Consider the following 16,880-nt stretch of genomic DNA (forward strand, 5'->3'; position numbering starts at 1 on the left):
GACCTCCAGTAAGAAAAACACCCCTCCACCACTCCCCTCTGTCCTATGACCAAACCAATTTTCCATCCAACTTAGCAACTCAATCCCAAGTGACTTAATCTTCAAGACCAGCCTACCTTGAGGGACCTTGTCTGTTGCTTTGGTTTAGGAAGTGTACAACATGCATATATCCATAGTGAGATGTTAATTCAGCACCAATGTCCCTTGTATTGAACAAAGAACAATGCCCCAATCTCTCTGCTTTGACATATGTACCCCTTTGCTCTGTATAGATAGGAGTCATACAGTTGTACAGCACAGAACCAGACCCTTTGGTCCAACTTGTCAATGCTACATTAATCGAGTCAGCATTTGGCCCATAGGCCTCGAAGCCCTTTCTATTCTTGAACCCATCCATATGCCGTTGCAATATTTAAGTGTACCAGCCTCTATCGCTTCCTCTGGCAGCTCATTCCATACACGCACCACCCTCTGCGTGGAAAATGTGCCCCTTAGGTCCATTTTATATCTTTGTCCCGTCATCCTAAACCTATGCCCTCTAGTTTTGGACTGCTCTATAAGGTCACCCCTCAGACTCCAACACTCCAGGGAAAATAGCCCCAGCCTATTCAGCCTCTCCCTATAGCTCAACCCTGGCAACCTTCTTGTGAATCTCCACTGCACCGTTTCAAGTTTCATAACATCTTTGCTACAGCCAGGAGTCAATGGAGGAATCTCTCTCACTCCCTCGATTTGACTCTGCCTTTCCACAGTGATCCAGTAGCTGATTAAACCTGAGCCGCTGTCATCTCGGAAGGAGATGGCTTGTTGTTGCCGGGGGACTCCCTGAACTAATTCCACACATTCTCACATGCGATGCCCACAAATGGAATCTGTAATGAGTCCCTTGCACATTGCTGTCATCCATCACAGGCGCAGCCTCGGAGGACCCAGAGCTACCCGCCGGAGAAATTTAAACCGCATTAAGCAAATTTTCAATATTCCTGTTCTGTAGCTAAGGGGAAGAAAAATGAACGCCCTTGTTTCAGCCGGCGGCAGCTGGTGTACGTTAAAGATGAGATAAGCTCATTACTAATATTTTTCAAGTCTGGAAAATTTTACATTCAAAGGGAGATCCATACGGTTCTGGGTTCTTGTACTCCTCACGACCTATTTATTATTGTTTTAAAAATGCGGCAGTGAGGACATGCATTTGTCTGGTGTCAGGCGCATTTCACAAAATTTAATTCAAAGCCATTTCCACATTGACATTGCACCTTCGCTTGGAGCCATCAAAACAAATGAATCAACCATCCAGACGTTCGGCCCCCTCTTCGTCCCCACATCCCCCGGCTGGGTCAGCAGCGTAAACCCTTCTGTGCGCCGCCACTGATCCCAAGCACAGTTCTGGCCGCCCTACTGTAGGAAGGCTGTTATTAAGATGCAAAAATGACTTACCAGGGTGTTACTGAGACTGCAATGTTTGAGTTATAAGGGGAGGCTGGGATTCTTTCCCCGGGAGCGTCAGAGGTGCCGGGTGACCTTATAGAGTTTTATAAAATGGATAGGGTGAATAGTCAAGGTCTTCCTCAGGGTGAGGGTGTCCAGAACTGGAGGGTGCGGGTTTGAGAGGAAAGATTTAAAAGTGCCAGCCTTTTTTACACAGAGGGTGGTGCATGTGTAGAATGAGCTGCCAGAGGAGGTGGTAGGGGTCGGTACAATTATAACATATAAAAGACATTTGGACAGGGGCCTGGATGGGGCAGGCTTAGAGGGTTGTGGGCCAAATGAAGGCAAGTGGGACTAGTTTAGTTTAGGAAACCTGGTCGACATGGATGAGTTGGGCTGAAGGGTCTGTTTCCCTGCTGTATGACTCTGTGACTTGTCCATTCTGCCACCTTCCTCTGCCTTAAACTTGATCCCTTCCAAAACTCTGTGCTCAATCCTGTTGAGTGCCAAGTCCTGGATGCCCCAGGTGCCTGTGATTGGTGACTGACGCTGGCTCCCCACCTGCTAACGCCTCCGTTTTAAAACTCTTATCCCTGCTGTCAAATGGTATCTGAACTCCACCCACCCCTCTCCAAAATCTCTACAATCTCATCCAGCCTTACAGCCCTCTTGAAACCGCTGTCTTCCGAGTTTTGAGAAGATTTGTAGCTCAGGTTGAGGCTCTGGATGTGGGTGGCATTCCAACCGGAACTCCATCAACAAACACATTGATTTGGAGCCCATCTACCATCCTCTGAGAAAAAAGAACAGGAAATGACATCACCAACACAGGAAATGACATCACCAAACCCAAGGAAACCTAAACAGATAAATAGTAAGTGGGACATAACACCAGTGCTTCACCGGAGGCTCACTGATGATGTTACCTGGAATGGTGACAAAACGTCTGAAAAACGAACCTTCCAGCTCAGCGAGCAAACTCACATCCAGAACCGCTGTCTTCCCCTAAGCTCCGCCTGTAGTGCCGTCACAATTTTAATCACTTCACCGTTACCATCCGAGCCATCAAATATCCGGACCCTAAGATCTGAACTTCCTTCCCCAAGACTCCCCACTTCTCCACCTCCATCAGAACACTCCATCAAATCCTTTTAGTCATCTGCCCAATGACCTCCTCATGTGGTGAAATCGTTACTGCGTAACGATCCCCGGCAGCAGGGTGTTTTGCTGCATTAAGGCGCTATATAATTGCAGTTGTTGTTGGTGTCCTCACCGGGTGAAAAATGGATCCTTGCCAAGAGCAGAGTTTTGAAGCTTGCTTCCTCCCAACACTAGATACCTAGTAAAACACTGCAAGACCTTTCCAGGAAAGCAACACATTTATGTGTTGCATTTCTGCTGCTCATTTTACTGTCAGGAAACCAATGAAATGACCGAAAACTATCTCCTTTGCCAGTCCGTCACATATGGTCCATTTGTGGGTGTTTTTTAAATAACCAACCCAGTGACAATTGAAGCTTTTCTGGGCTCGTCATGTCCTGTCTCCTGTTGCGCTGAGTAAACAAATGCCTGCATTGATATAGTGCCTTTTACAACTTTGGGAAATCCCAGATGGCTTCGCAACCCAATGACTGGCTTTATTGGGTCCCTGTTGTAATGTAAGGAACAAGGCAGCCAACTTACACACAGCAAACTCCCACAGACAGCAATGCTGTAACGATCAGATCATCTCATTTAGCAACTGTTGGTCGAGAGAGAATTATTGGTCAGGATACAGGGAGTTCACTTGTGTGTTGTTTTTTCAAAAGGAGCATGATTGCATGTCATTGACTGAACAGGAGGAGGCCATTCGGCCCAGCAGGTCTGACAAAGCACCTTGCACACCCCCTCTGAAGGAGCACCTGGGGCTCCCTGTTTATAATGTCACTCAAAAGACAGTATTCCTGACCATGCAATGCTCCATCAGCACTTTGCAGGAGCATTAGATATAGACTTGCTGCTTAAGTCTGCAAAGCAAGCCACAGGTTTAATTTGCCTGAGTTGTGTAGCTCAAGAGAAGCTTCGAGAGCAGCTGGTGAGCTCTGCTCTGTGCTCTTGCCTCAGTCGGGAAAGCATTAAGGATCAGAGCCAGCTTCCCAGAATGGAGAGCATCAGCCTGCGTAAATCCCTCTGGTCTAGCAGCATGTCTGTGGACATCAGATGAACACAGGGTGAGATCCTTGATAGACACTTGATGACCTGCACAGCCACGATGGACCGAAGGGCCTTTTTCTCTGCTCTTTAAAAACTCCTCTGGACCCTACTGAAGTCAACCAGCCTTCAGCCACATCAAGCCCAGGCAGGAGATATCTGAAGAGGTGGAATGTGGGGAGAAAGCTGGCAGGGAGTGTAGTGATGCTAGAGGAATTGCCCCGTTAGGAAATTGGTGGACCAGTTGCCTTTTTAAAAAAATTATTTTGCTTTAATTCACTCATGGAATGTGGGTTTCTCTGGCCAGACCAGCATTTATTGCCCAATCCTAACAGCCCAGAGGGCAGTTAAGAATGAACCACATTGCTGTGGGTCTGGAGTCACACAGAGGCCAGGCCAGCTACAGATGACAGATTCCCTTCCCAAAAGGGGTTTTGGTGAACCAGATGGGTTTTCCCTCAAGCAGTTGTTTCATAATCATCATTAGACTCTTAATTCCAGATTATTTATTGGATTGAAATTCTACCATGGGGGGATTTGAACCTGGGGTCCCAGGACATGAGCTGAGTTTCCTGGATTAACGATCTAATGATAATACCACTGGGCCATTGCCTCTGCTGTTAGTGGGAAAGGCACTATAACGGACCCAAGAGGAGACCAGGTAAGTGTAATTAAGGGGAAAGAGCAACAATGTGATATGTCGTATTGCTTCAGTTTTGTCAGTGATTTTCTCGTTTCAAATATTGAGGTCCGAAGATTTTAAAAAAAGCTACCTATTTATTGTTGATTTTTTTTTCTCTCTAGTCAACGGCGAGAAGGCCCGTTCCGCGATGCCTGGGTCACCAGTGGACGTGAAGGTTCAGTCCCGAGCCACCCCACCGACCATGCCACCACCGCCTCCGTCTGGGAACCAAGGGGGCACTCGGCCGACCTCCTTCACCCCGACATCACGTAGGTTTTGTTTCTTATCCCCGTCGTCCCAAATTCTTCTGGGACCCGTTTGCTGTTACATTTGCTGTTATTCCGCATGCTTTGTTTAAGCCCTTGATGAGTCAGAACGGATTTAATTCGATAAGGGCAGGACAGCAGAAATAATAAAAGCTTCATAACTTTAACTGATGGAGATCTCCTATATTGGGTTATTTCTAGAAGAGACAATATTTAAAACTTAAGCTGGCAAAATCCCCTGCCCTATGCGTCGACATTCATTGCCGGGTATAACCAAAGAGAACTCACAAATGATTGGAAAATTGGAAGCTGGATGGAGCGCCAACTGAGCATCGACAACAGCAGTGGGGTCTCCCTGAACCCCTTTGATTTATTAAATGGCTGGTGCGGCCCGTCTGATCAACTTTTAAAGCCCCATCCCTGCTGCAGGAAGTGCTGGTGTTTCTTAATTTGAAAGCCCTGCAGTTTAAAGAACTCAGGCCCTTTTCAACCCAGATCTGGGGAAATGTGCACGCAGATCCCAAAAGTGCCATGACGTTTCACCAGAGAGATTCCAGACCAACCAGTTTGCCAACTTCATGGAACTGTTATTACTTGAACCTGGACTGTCAGAGACAGTTAAACTGTCACAACACCACAAAGAGTCCTGCACATTTGCACAGATATTATCTGGATAAAGCTGTGACAGATGAATTGTTACATACCTAGGGGATGGGTGGGATCTGAACCTGGGCCTCTTGGCCCAGAGATAGGGACACTACAGCTGTGCACAAGAGCCCTACTGTTTTGAAAGGATTGAGTTAAAATATCAAGCAAGACCGTGAGGCGTAGGTGCAGAAGGGTGGCATTCAGCCCATCGAGCCTATTCATCTGTGCAATGAGGCAAAAATGGTAATGACCACCTCCAGGAGTCTTAACGAGGTCTGTTTCTTTCTTCACCCCCCCCAACCCCCCCCGCCCGCCCGGTAGTGCCGAATGGTGTTGACCACTCCCCGCCTGCCCTCAATGGTGTGCCATCGCCACCTCAACGGTTCAACAATGGTCCATCGTCCTCCCTTTCCAGCCAGCAGCTCCCTGCCACCTGTGGTGCACGACAGCTTAGTAAGCTGAAACGCTTCCTGACCACCCTGCAGCAATTTGGCAACGACATCTCGCCGGAGATCGGGGAACGCGTCCGCAGCCTTGTCCTGGCGCTGGTGGTGAGTACGGGCCTCGTTCGGGGGTAAGAGAGAGGCACTTGCGATGTCGAGAGTTGGCCATTCGGCCCCTCTGCCGGCTGCTCTGCCATTCAGTTTAATTGTGACTGACCACCTCCATTCACCCGTCTGGGTTCCTCAACACCTGGGCATCCTTCCTCGAGAGATACTTGTACAGGGCGTAGGTTGAATTGTTCATTCGAAGTATGGAGTGTGACGATGAAAATTTGAACTCTTTTGCTGGCTTTTTGCAATTTTTCCATTTTAAGACCATAAGACCATAAGACATAGGAGTGGAAGTAAGGCCATTTGGCCCATTGAGTCCACTCTGCCATTTAATCATGGCTGATGGGCATTTGAACTCCACTTCCCTGCACTCTCCCCGTCGCCCTTGATTCCTTGTAAAGAAGCAGCTGGCTGCGGAATTACAAAAAGCTACATCAGTAACAGGACAGATTCTTTCTGTACAAGCAGATGTCTAATTGACCTAATCTCGAATATTGACATGCTTTCTGCTTGAATGGCTAATTCTAACAGTTTCTCCCATGGCCTCCTAGCCCTTTATAAAAAAAGTTCCCTTATTCTGTCTTAAATCTGTTAAATATAACTCTGTATCAATTACCTCAAACTCAACTCTTAAACTACAGAAAACCATACAATTCTACCTACCTTATCCCCTCTATTCTTGACCCGAAACAGCTGCTTTTTGAACGCCTCTGTGTAATCTAAATTAATTCTAATTTGTTAAGCTCATTGCCAAGTATGTATCTTTCCACACCATGCGGCATTGTAGCGTCTGGGAGGAGTCTAGCTCAGTTGGCAGGATGGCTGTGTCTGATGCAGAGTGTTGCAGGTTCACTTCCTGAGGTGAGCACAAAATTCCCTTCCTTGTGACCTCACCATTGGCTGAGGTATGGATACACTTAGCACCAGTCACCTGTCTTTTAATGAGAGACCATGACTGCATTCCTCTGGGTCAGTGACAACTGTACAACATCCCGGTGAGTCGACAGTGCAATGTTAGTTTCTTCTTGAGTGTGGTACCCAGGCCGTACACGTTACTTTAACTGTGGGCTTACATTCAACATTCCATCTGCTTTCGTATTTGTAGCTCGTGCCATTTAACACCCAATAATTCCATTAGTTCAGCTTTGTGCATTTCTACATTGGCGGTGTTGCTATTTGTATCATAGAGTCATGGAGCCATACAGCACAGAAACAGACCCTTCGGTCCATGCCGACCATAATCCCAAACTAAACCAGTCCCACCTGCCTGCACTTGGTCCATATCCCTCCAAACACTTCCTATTCATGTACTTATCCAAATGTATTTTAAACGTTGTAACTGTACCCACACCCACTACTTCCCCTAGACTACCCTGTGTAAAAAAACATGGCCCCTCCTGTGTTTTTTAAATCTTTCTCCTCTCACCTTAAAAATATGCCCCTAGTCTTGAAATCCCCCATGCTAGGGAAAAGACACCTGCCATTCACCCTATCTATATGATTTTGTAAACCTCTGAGATCAACCTCAACCTCCTACGCTCTAGTAGAAAAGTGAAATCTAGCCTGTCCTTATGACTCAAACCATTCATTCTCATGTTGTATGACTCTGTCTTCCGTCTGCCTCTCCCTGCCTTTTCTCCCCTTCAAAACAGACTTTTCTCATCCACCCATTGTTTCTAATTCTTCTGCCTGGTTCCCTGTTTTTTAGATTACGTTAGATTCCCTACAGTGTGAAAACAGGCCCTTCGGCCCAACAAGCCCACACTGCCCCATGCAGCATCCCACCTAGACCCATCCCCCTGTGACCCACACACCCCTGAACACTATGGGCAATTTAGCATGGCCAATCCACCTAGCCTGCACATCTTTGGACTGTGGGAGGAAACTGGAGCACCCGGAGGAAACCCACGCAGACACGGGGAGAATGTGCAAACTCCACACAGACAGTCGCCCGAGGCTGGAATCGAACCCAGGTCCCTGGCGCTGTGAGGCTGCAGTGCTAACCACTGAGCCACTGAGCCACCCATTTGTTGGATATCCTCTTGAAGGTTCCTTCCTGTCAAATCACAGGCCATTGCCCTGAAGCTGGAGTGGGATTTATTCAACCAAAGCATCACACTCTGGAACAGAGAGTCCTAAAACTGGCCAGATGTGTTCCGATTGAGCTGTTGTCTCCTGTCGAGGCCCCACGGGCATGTTGTACTCCAGTGGCCCAATGCTAAGCCTCAGGAGAGAGGAGGGGAGGACAGTGAAGTCAGAGGTTAGGATGGGGTGATGCAGGGAGATAGTTGATGAGAAATCTCAGGGAGTAGACATTCAGCGTGACCAGGAAGAGTGCCCCTGTGTCACCGTGAAAGGCATTTTTTCCACTCACAGCAGCCCAATGTCTTCCCATAGAACTTAGGCCCCATGGAGATGTTGATGAGTGAGCCTAAGTGCTGTTTTAGGTGGGCATTCAGAATGCCTGTTGCAAAAGTGGGCTGTACAAATTCAGGATGAAGGACAATGCCTGCGTAGGTTGGGTACAAGCCATCCCACTGCTGCCTTGCTATGCTTTGGGCCTTCTTTATGGCCGAGAACACAGACCAATGACTGTGTTAAAGTCTTTGTTCTAAGCTGCTGACTGTAAACCTCCAATCTGAAATGAGTTAAGAGGAGATTGTGGGTACCGGAGTAAAGCCCCCAATTCAGCACATGTTAACAAAACTGTTTGGAGACCACAAGGTTATAACTGTTTGCGAATGTAGCAATGTCACAGTGCGGTATTAAGGAGTGGGGTCTGAGGCACTTTGATTAAGCAAGCTTGATGCTTTCACTAGGCTCTGCTTTGGTTTGCTTGGTCCTGACCCTGGCTACAAAGATTATAGAAAACACTCTGTTACAACCTGTGGCATTTTAGAGAACACAAAACTAAACTGTGTCAATTTGTATTGTGCCAAAATCCTGTTTGCATTTTAAAATGGGTGTCCTGCTTATTGTGTTTTTTGAGAAAGTGTCTTTATATCTAACCCTAAGATGTTACGTAAAGCATAACTTACACATCCATTTTTATATCGAGTCTGACTCTGCACGTGCTTTGTGAGCTACTTCTGGATATAGTGGACACCCTGACAATCTCATTGAACAATTGACAATAAAGGGGCAATCATCATCACAGGGCCTAATGAAACTTCCCTTAAATCATCCTCTCATTGTCCCTATTTCCACCGAGTTAGTGTTTTTCATCAACGAGGTCAGATCTAGTTGATATAAACATGACAGAAATATTGTTCTGACCAATGTGGATGTGGCCTCCTCAGTTGATTGAAGTTTTATTTAATTTACAAATAATACTTCAAAATTCTCTTACGTCTGGAGAACAGTTGAAGGCAGGCAACTGATTAACCTGTGTGCCTACCCCTATGTTGACATGAGCACAATTTGTTTGTGACTAATGTTATTTTGCTGTTTGTTCATTATTGCAACTCAATGTGTGTGCTTGCCGACATTCAAAAGTTTTTTTCTCAAAATCTTTACACAAGGAAATTGCTTTTTAAGCAGGTAAATTTTGTTAAATTGTATTAGTCAAGTGATTTTCAGTGAAGTTGATGGTATTTGGGTTTGGGGTGTTCTGGCCACTGCATCTGGCTCCTTTTCTGGTTACACTTCATTTTTGGAATAGAAAAGAGGTCCTGAAAGCATCGAATGAGTTGTTAACATTGACTTGGTTGGTTTTTGGAGGCTTGTTGGTTCGACTCCATTGTGGAATTTATTTTTACATTTGCTCATAAGGCATGGCTGTCAAAGTCAGTATTTATTGTCAATCCCTATTGCCCGGAAGCAGTTGAGAGTGCTGTGGGTCTGGAGTCACTTGTAGGCCAGACCAGATAAGGGTGGCAGATTTCCTTCCCTGAAGGGCATTAGTGAACCAGATGGATTTTTCCCCGACCTGGTTGTCATTGGGCTCTTATAGAATCCCTGCAGTGTGGAAACAGGCCGTTCGGTCCAACAAGTCCACACTGGCCCTCCAGAGAGCATCCCAACCAGATTCAGCTCCCTCACTGTCCCTGTAACCCTGCATTTCCCATGGCTAGCAGACCTAACTTGCACACCCCTGAATAGTATGGACAACTTAGCATGGCCAACCCACCTTACTTGCACATATTTGGACTATGGGATGAAACCGGAGCACCTGGAGCAAAGTCACACAGACTGTCGCCCATGTCTAGAATCAAACCCGGGGCCCTGGCGCTGTGAGACAGCAGTGCTAATAATCCCGGATTATTTTCACTGAATTCCAATTCCAGCATCTGCTGTGGCAGGATTTGAACTTGGGGGCCCCCAGAAAATTATCTGGGTCTCAAGATTAATAGCCTAATGACAAAAACACCCAGGCCATTGCCTCTCCTGCTTGCGTTGGCTGGTAGTTTATAAACCCAAGTGTTGAGTTCAACAAGGACCAGTTCTTGATGGACCTAAAACTATCTGTTTGGAGGGAGGGATGATATTGGAATATTGCAGCAAAGTTAAAACCCTGAGAATATGGCTTCGCTTACAAACACACAGCTGACATTCTTTTTTTATTTTCTTACCTACCCTTCCAGAACTCAACCGTGACCATTGAAGAGTTTCATTCCAAGCTGCAAGAAGCAACAAACTTCCCATTGCGCCCCTTTGTAATTCCATTCTTAAAGGTAATGCAGTCTTCTTCCATTTTGAAGAATGTCCATTGTCTTGTGAGAGCCCAGCTTTCGTTTTTTTTGGGAAGTGAGACAGGGTAGGAGGAATGGGAGAAGGGAGGATATTGGAAATCCATCCTGGAAGTTATCACGAGTCGCAAAGCAGAGGGCTGCAGATGCAGGAAATCCGGGATAGAAACAGAAAATGGTTGGAATATTCAATGAGTCAGACTGTAAGACGTAAGAGCAGAAGTAAGCCATTCAGCACATTGTGTCTGTTCTGCCTTTCGAAGATCTGATAATCCTCAACTCCACTTTCCTGCGTTTTTCACTGTCACCCTGGATTCCCTTATTAATTAAAGATCTGCCCATCTCAGTATTAAATATACTTGGAGATCCAGTCTCGACAACCCTTTGTTTAAAGAAGTGTCAGTGGGAGAAAGAGAGTTAACAATGAAGATGCAGAATCCCTGACCCTGACCCTGACCCTAACCCTAACCCTCTCTGAAGGAGTGTTCTGGATGTAAGGGAATATATGTAATCGGGCAGAGGGTGGCTTGCAATTCTTCCCCATTTCTGCTGAAATTGACCCTGGATTGGAGAGGCCCCTGTGCAATTCAGCAGTCAGATCCCATTGCTGCACTGCTTCATTTCACAGTAACCAGCTGGGATGAGTGTCACCATGCAGAGAGCACGACCAGCAACTCCTGTGTATCGAAGGCCTCAGCATCGGGGAGAGTCCTGCAGAGTTCCACGTCTTGTGTCCTTGATCGTGGGGACCACGTGCCCTTAGCCTCTGAGTGGGGCAAGAGCAGCAAATGGACCTTCCCAGAGAAGGCATAAGTGAGTTTCTCTCTGGCTGTTAAGCCAACAGGTGGCGGAATGGCCTCCAACCTCCACCAACAGCCACCCCCGCCCCCCATCTCCCCTCCCCACATCCCCAACTCCTCGACAAAATCTCTTCCAACAGGAGAAGCCCTTGGTTCCAAAGACAGTCACCAGTATCTCAGAATCACAAAATTGGTACTTGAAGGAATAGGCCATTCAGCCCATTGTGCCTGCTCTGGTTCTGTTCCCTAATGTCAATCTCTCATCTTTTCCCCATATCCCTGCACACCATTTCTATCCAAATAATCAACCAGTGCCCTTCTTGAATGTCCCAGTGGAACCTACCTCCATGATGTTTCCAGGCAGTGCATTCCAGACCCGAACTACATGCTGTATTCTCTCACTGCCCTCTCTTCTGTTAAGCATCATGTCACATGAATAGCGACTAATTGGACATCCTGTATCGGACTCTTTATCCACATTATTAAGAATAATTTGTTTCTAGTGTGAAACCTGCCCCATTAAGGGGCCACTCCAGCAAAGGCAGTGCAGTGCAGATACTGCAGAGTGAGGTGGGCCTGTCATCCTACCTACCCTTCCCCCACCCCCACCGCCGCCTTTCCCTCACCCCACAACGTGGCCTCACCAGTCGCTAAGTCTCTGTGACCTGCTCAGACCATTGTCAACTGCCCGCCATTTCAAAATCGCCAAGACTTTTACCACTAACAAGCCCAAGTATTCAAACAAGAGCTTTTTCTCTGTTGCCCCTATGCTTTCTGTAACAGAAAGTTAGTCACTTCCTGGAGGTGTTTGATCAGCTTCGGAGGACCGGCAGTCCGTATCTTTAAGGTGATTTCCCATTTTTGGTATCCGTTTCAGAAGGGAGAATTTTCCAGGAGAGGGACATTGAAATTTACTGAATTGTCACATGGATTATTGCAGGGCGACCTGACCGTGGTGATTTATTTTTTACTTTTCACTTGTGTAATGTGGGTGTCGCTGGCTGAGCCAGCATTTCTCGTTGTCCGTTGAGAAGCTAGTGGTGAGCTGCCTTCCTGAACTGTTGCAGTCCGTTTTGCATAAGCAATCCCTTATTGTCTGTGGTATTTTGTGTTTCTAAACTGTTCACTGGCGCCATGGATTGTGTGTTATTGACAGTCTCCAGCCTCACAACTACTCCGCACCTTCTATCGCCACCAGCCACAACACTGACTCCCCGGCAAACCCTCCTCCCAGAACTTTCCACGCAAAATAACATTCTTTTTGTTTTTCTCTGGGTTGCCGTTATCCATCTGTTTGAAAGCACAAAGTGGAATGTTGAGGAAGGACTGAGAGGTTTGCAGAATCCAGCCGTCGCACAGCTGTTCAATGGGCTTAATGTTTTATCTGGTCAAACCCGAATTCCTTCTTCCAGCCTGTGGGCCATAAATAGGCAAGTCCAGGTCATTTCGAATGCTGAGGAGAATCACGTGAAAATGCCACTGCTAAAATTTGGTGGATAGAATCCCCAGGATGCACATGGAGGCCATTCGGCCTATCAAGTGTGCACTGACCCTCTGAAGGGCATCCCAGCTCCCCATCCTATCGCTGAATATTCATGTCTAGCCTGCACACTACAGGATAATTTAGCACGGCCAAACCACTTACCCTGCACATCGTTGGACTGTGGGAGGAAACTGGAGCACCCGGAGGAGACTCATGCAGACGCGGGGAGAACATGCAAACTCTGCACAGACATTCGCCGAAGGCTGGAATCAAACCTGGGTCCCTGGTCCTGTGCGGAAACAACTGAGCCACCCTGGTTAAGTCCCTGGCTTTCTTTTCTGCCTTTGTTTGAGGAAAATTGTTCTGCAGCCGCTACAATAAGCGATGCCTGATAGACACTGGATGCCAGATTAATATATAAATGAAGAATGAGCTCACCTTTGCAGAGCTTTTATTCATGTTCCACATTAAAGTCACTGAAAAAGGAGTGTGTCATGTTAATCAGTGGCTGAATGCACTGTGTGATTTGGACTGGCAATTAAATGACATCTTTTGACTGCAACAGTCAAGAGCCTTTTAATGAGGTCACTGGGGGAATAAGGTCTTCATGGTCTTAAGTCTTGAACATATCAAAAATGCTCATCTTGGTGAATGAGTCCATGACAGTGACTCTCACTCTTGCGTTAGTGGAGCTGTTGCAGATTTGGTCTCTGGACAGATACCTGATTAGCCCCTCGAGGGGCGAAAATGATGCACTTTCTATTAGTGCTACAGATTTGCCTAAATGACAGCCTTCCGCGTAGCAGCCAGAGCTGTCGTGATATTCCAAGTGGGTTTGATGGACCAGGAAGTGTCCCATTGAACAACTTACTTCACTAGGGTCCCTGACTGAAGATTGAGAACAGAACTCCCCGGAATTGGAGGTGGGGTGGTGGGTTGGGGGTGGTGGAGCTTGTGAGCTCAGTGGGATGGCCACTGTAGAACTCCAGCCACATTATTACGGCCCCTGCACCCACTGGCCTCTGCTCTCATAGCCTCCAAATCCCGCTGTGTTCCCACTGAAGCACTGCAATGGTTTCTGAATGGGTTCACAGTGGAGACGTAGTTTGCTGTCCTCCATGCAAGCGTTTGCTGAAGTCAGACAAAGTGAAGTGTCAATTGGGAGGACCTTGCTGAAGATAGAATTGGGTCCACCCACCATTTACTGCCCATTTCCTACAATCAGATGGGACTAAATGACCACTTCGTTGGAATGCCCCACTTTGTCTGCTGAAGTTTCACAGCAGAGTTGGAAAGAGAAATGGCATTGAACTTTTGATTATTTCACAGCCCTTTGTGAAAGCTGCACAGGCCTCGACCACTTCCCGTCTCCTTTGACAAAGGTTCATGCTCACATTCTATCCCATGTCTGGATCATTCCGGAGACTTTTAGAGACGCCAGATTATTCATGATCAGCCTGGGCTGGCCAGGAATTGACAGTTCGCCTCCGCAAATGCTGCAGCCAGCAACATCTGCGAGAAAATTCCGACAAGAAGGTATTTTTAATTGCATTTCCTTTGGAACATTTGGCTCTATTGGGGCAGATGCACATGATTGGACACATTCAGAGTTCATTGTCATTAAACGCCAAGGAATATATGTCCAGAGATGTGGACTCAACAGTGCTGCAACTCCCTTTGTAAAGGGTCACATCATTCATGGTGCCCATGTGTTTCTGTCAGATCCCAAACCCTGAGTTAGGGAAGGAGGAGTGCGTTGGCAGCAAGTGACTGTGTCTCGATATAAGCTCCTAATTAATCATATCTCAAAGATACCCCTCTTCGGTAAATTGCCAACCATCGCAATTGCATTTTCTGAGCTTCTTAGTTGTCCTGGCTGGGGGAATCGAGAATGATGGAGGGGGGCGCAGTTGTCACCTTTTCAAAACAAGGTGTCAGCCATTTTGGACTGAAATGTGGAAAGATTTGGAGTTTGTGGATCCTTGGAACTCTCAACCTCAGATCAGTGGCTGCTCCCGACTGTTGAGAATGATCGAGACAAAATAGATCTTTGGATTCCAAAGGGAAGCAAGTGATGCAGGAAACAGGGGAGGAAAGTGGAGGTGAAGTAGCTGATAGTCTGTGATCCTAGTGAAGGCAGAGCAGTATTTAGGGACATGGCATGTCTCTAATCATCCTATTTTACAAAGTACAGGTAGAAAATGCTGACGCGAGAAAACGTGCCTTTCACAACAGAATCCATTGGTTCAAAGCCACCATTAGTGTAAGCTTGTCTGAGGTTTCCAGATATTTCTGCCATTTTCTGAAACAAAATCAGAAAGTTCTTGAAATACTCAGCCAGGGGAGAAAGAGTCTTAAAGACCAGCCTTTTCCGAGCTCCCGTCAGTTCTGAAGAAAGGTATTTGGACTCGAAAGGTTAACACTGCTTTCCCATCCACAGGCGCTGCCAGACCTGTCGAGTTTCTCCAGCAATTTCTGCTCTTGTTTATGAGTTTCCAGCATCCGTAGTTCATCCAGGGGTTTCTTTATCTGCCTCATTTCACCCATTGCAATTTTTATTTGTGATGTTTACGTCCGAACTTTATTTTTCTTTCTATTGAAGTGGGTAGATTTTTTTTGTTTTATTCTTGCAGTTGACGTTTTCAGCACAGTCTTGCATGAGTGATGTTTATCATGGGACTCGCCCTCCTGAGGTTGGGGGTAGAGGAGGAGAGTTGGTGGTGTTGTTGGTGAGACGGTGGAAGAGGGGAGGGTGGGGGGGAGGTGGTGATGTCTGTTGCGGAGCATGAGTGTGAAACCGTGCTGCAACCTCTTTTTATTTTGTCGAAGCATCGCACACCATATGGGCTCCATATCACTTAGTGGCAATCATTCGAACGGGAGGATTTTTTTCTCACTCAACGCCATAGCATCCGCCCTCTGAGGGAAAAGTAAATGACAGGGACCATATGTGTTTGGATATTTGAGCTGAATCCTCAATGAGAGGAAGCAGCTGTAACTGCCTTCACTTCAGCCTGCCTTTCATTACATTAATGTAACCCTCCGACTCCCATTCCAATCTGCAGTATGTCAAATTGCTCGCTGCAAAGATAATGGAAACCATTTCAATTACTGGGTCCACTGCTGACATTAGCACCAGCAAGACTCCGTGGCCCATTCCGATCAACATTGCTCGGCTCTAATTGTCTTTGAACTCGCCAAAGCGAAAGGAAAGCTTGCTAGAGTGCATTTGTTTGCATAATATCAAACTGTGTTTCTGCCTATTAAAATGGGAATTTGAGCTAAGTTTGCAAGTGTGTGAGCAAAACACTTTGTTATCTTATATGTACAGGTGTGATGTTTTTGTGCATGTATATGTATGTGTGCATGTGTCTATGTGGGCTTGAATGTCTGTGTATGTCCCTGCATATGTGTGTATATCTTTGCATGGACCTGTGCATTTATGTCGGTATCCATTAATGTGCATTTAGGAATCCGTGTCTTTGTGTGTGCAAGCATGTCTCAATGTCTGTATGCAGATGTGTGTGTAACTGTGTTCTTTGTGTGTGTGTATGTATGCACATGCATGTCTGTGTGCGCATGCATGTGTGCACATATGCGTGTGTCTGTGTGTGCATGTATGTGTGTGTCTGTGTGTGTCCGTGTCTGAGAGTTTTTCCTCTTTCTGTCTTCTCTCTTTGGGAGATGAACTTTATCGAAAGGTTCTTAGGAAGCTTTACCCAGAGTTGGAGTTATGAAGTTTCAGGCAGTCAGATACATCTGAGGTTTTGTACTGCCGGTGAATGAGTAAACAGTGTTTTAAACTGTGCTCTATTCACCTCCCCAACCCTAACATTCTCTGCACAAAAGTAAAAGCATAAATAATTCTCCCAAAAATACATTCTCCATGTAAAATTTGTCATTTTTACTGAAAGCGATCTTGGATTTATGTAGCACCTTTAGTGTTAAAATGTCAGGCTGGCTCCATTTATTTTTCCTTTCTCACCCTGAACAATGAATTAAAACAAACATCTGTGATCTAAGACTTTAGCTTGTTTTAATCCTATTGTGTCCTTACTCGTGCTGATCTAAGGTGAAGTTTAAACTTTCCTTACATTCAAATTGCCATTTGGGACAGTGGGTACCAGTGGACTATTTGATG

General features: G+C 46.3%; 1 protein-coding gene across 10 annotated transcripts in view; it reads left to right on the forward strand.

The window, feature by feature from the left end:
• The window catches only part of LOC125461316 (protein CBFA2T2-like), a 151,392-nt gene that overhangs the window by 101,158 nt on the left and 33,354 nt on the right, over positions 1-16,880 (forward strand). For 9 of the 10 annotated variants that reach the window (XM_059652735.1, XM_048549943.2, XM_048549941.2 and 6 more), the window contains 3 exons: positions 4,423-4,569; positions 5,536-5,765; positions 10,352-10,441. In XM_059652735.1, coding sequence (XP_059508718.1) covers positions 4,449-4,569; positions 5,536-5,765; positions 10,352-10,441 — 441 coding nt within the window. In that variant the 5' untranslated portion in view covers positions 4,423-4,448. The remainder of the gene's footprint in view (positions 1-4,422; positions 4,570-5,535; positions 5,766-10,351; positions 10,442-16,880) is intronic. The other variant, XM_048549949.2, reaches the window with a different exon arrangement.

This window comes from Stegostoma tigrinum, chromosome 19 (assembly GCF_030684315.1).
Source record: "Stegostoma tigrinum isolate sSteTig4 chromosome 19, sSteTig4.hap1, whole genome shotgun sequence".
NCBI classification, from domain to species: Eukaryota; Metazoa; Chordata; class Chondrichthyes; order Orectolobiformes; family Stegostomatidae; genus Stegostoma; species Stegostoma tigrinum.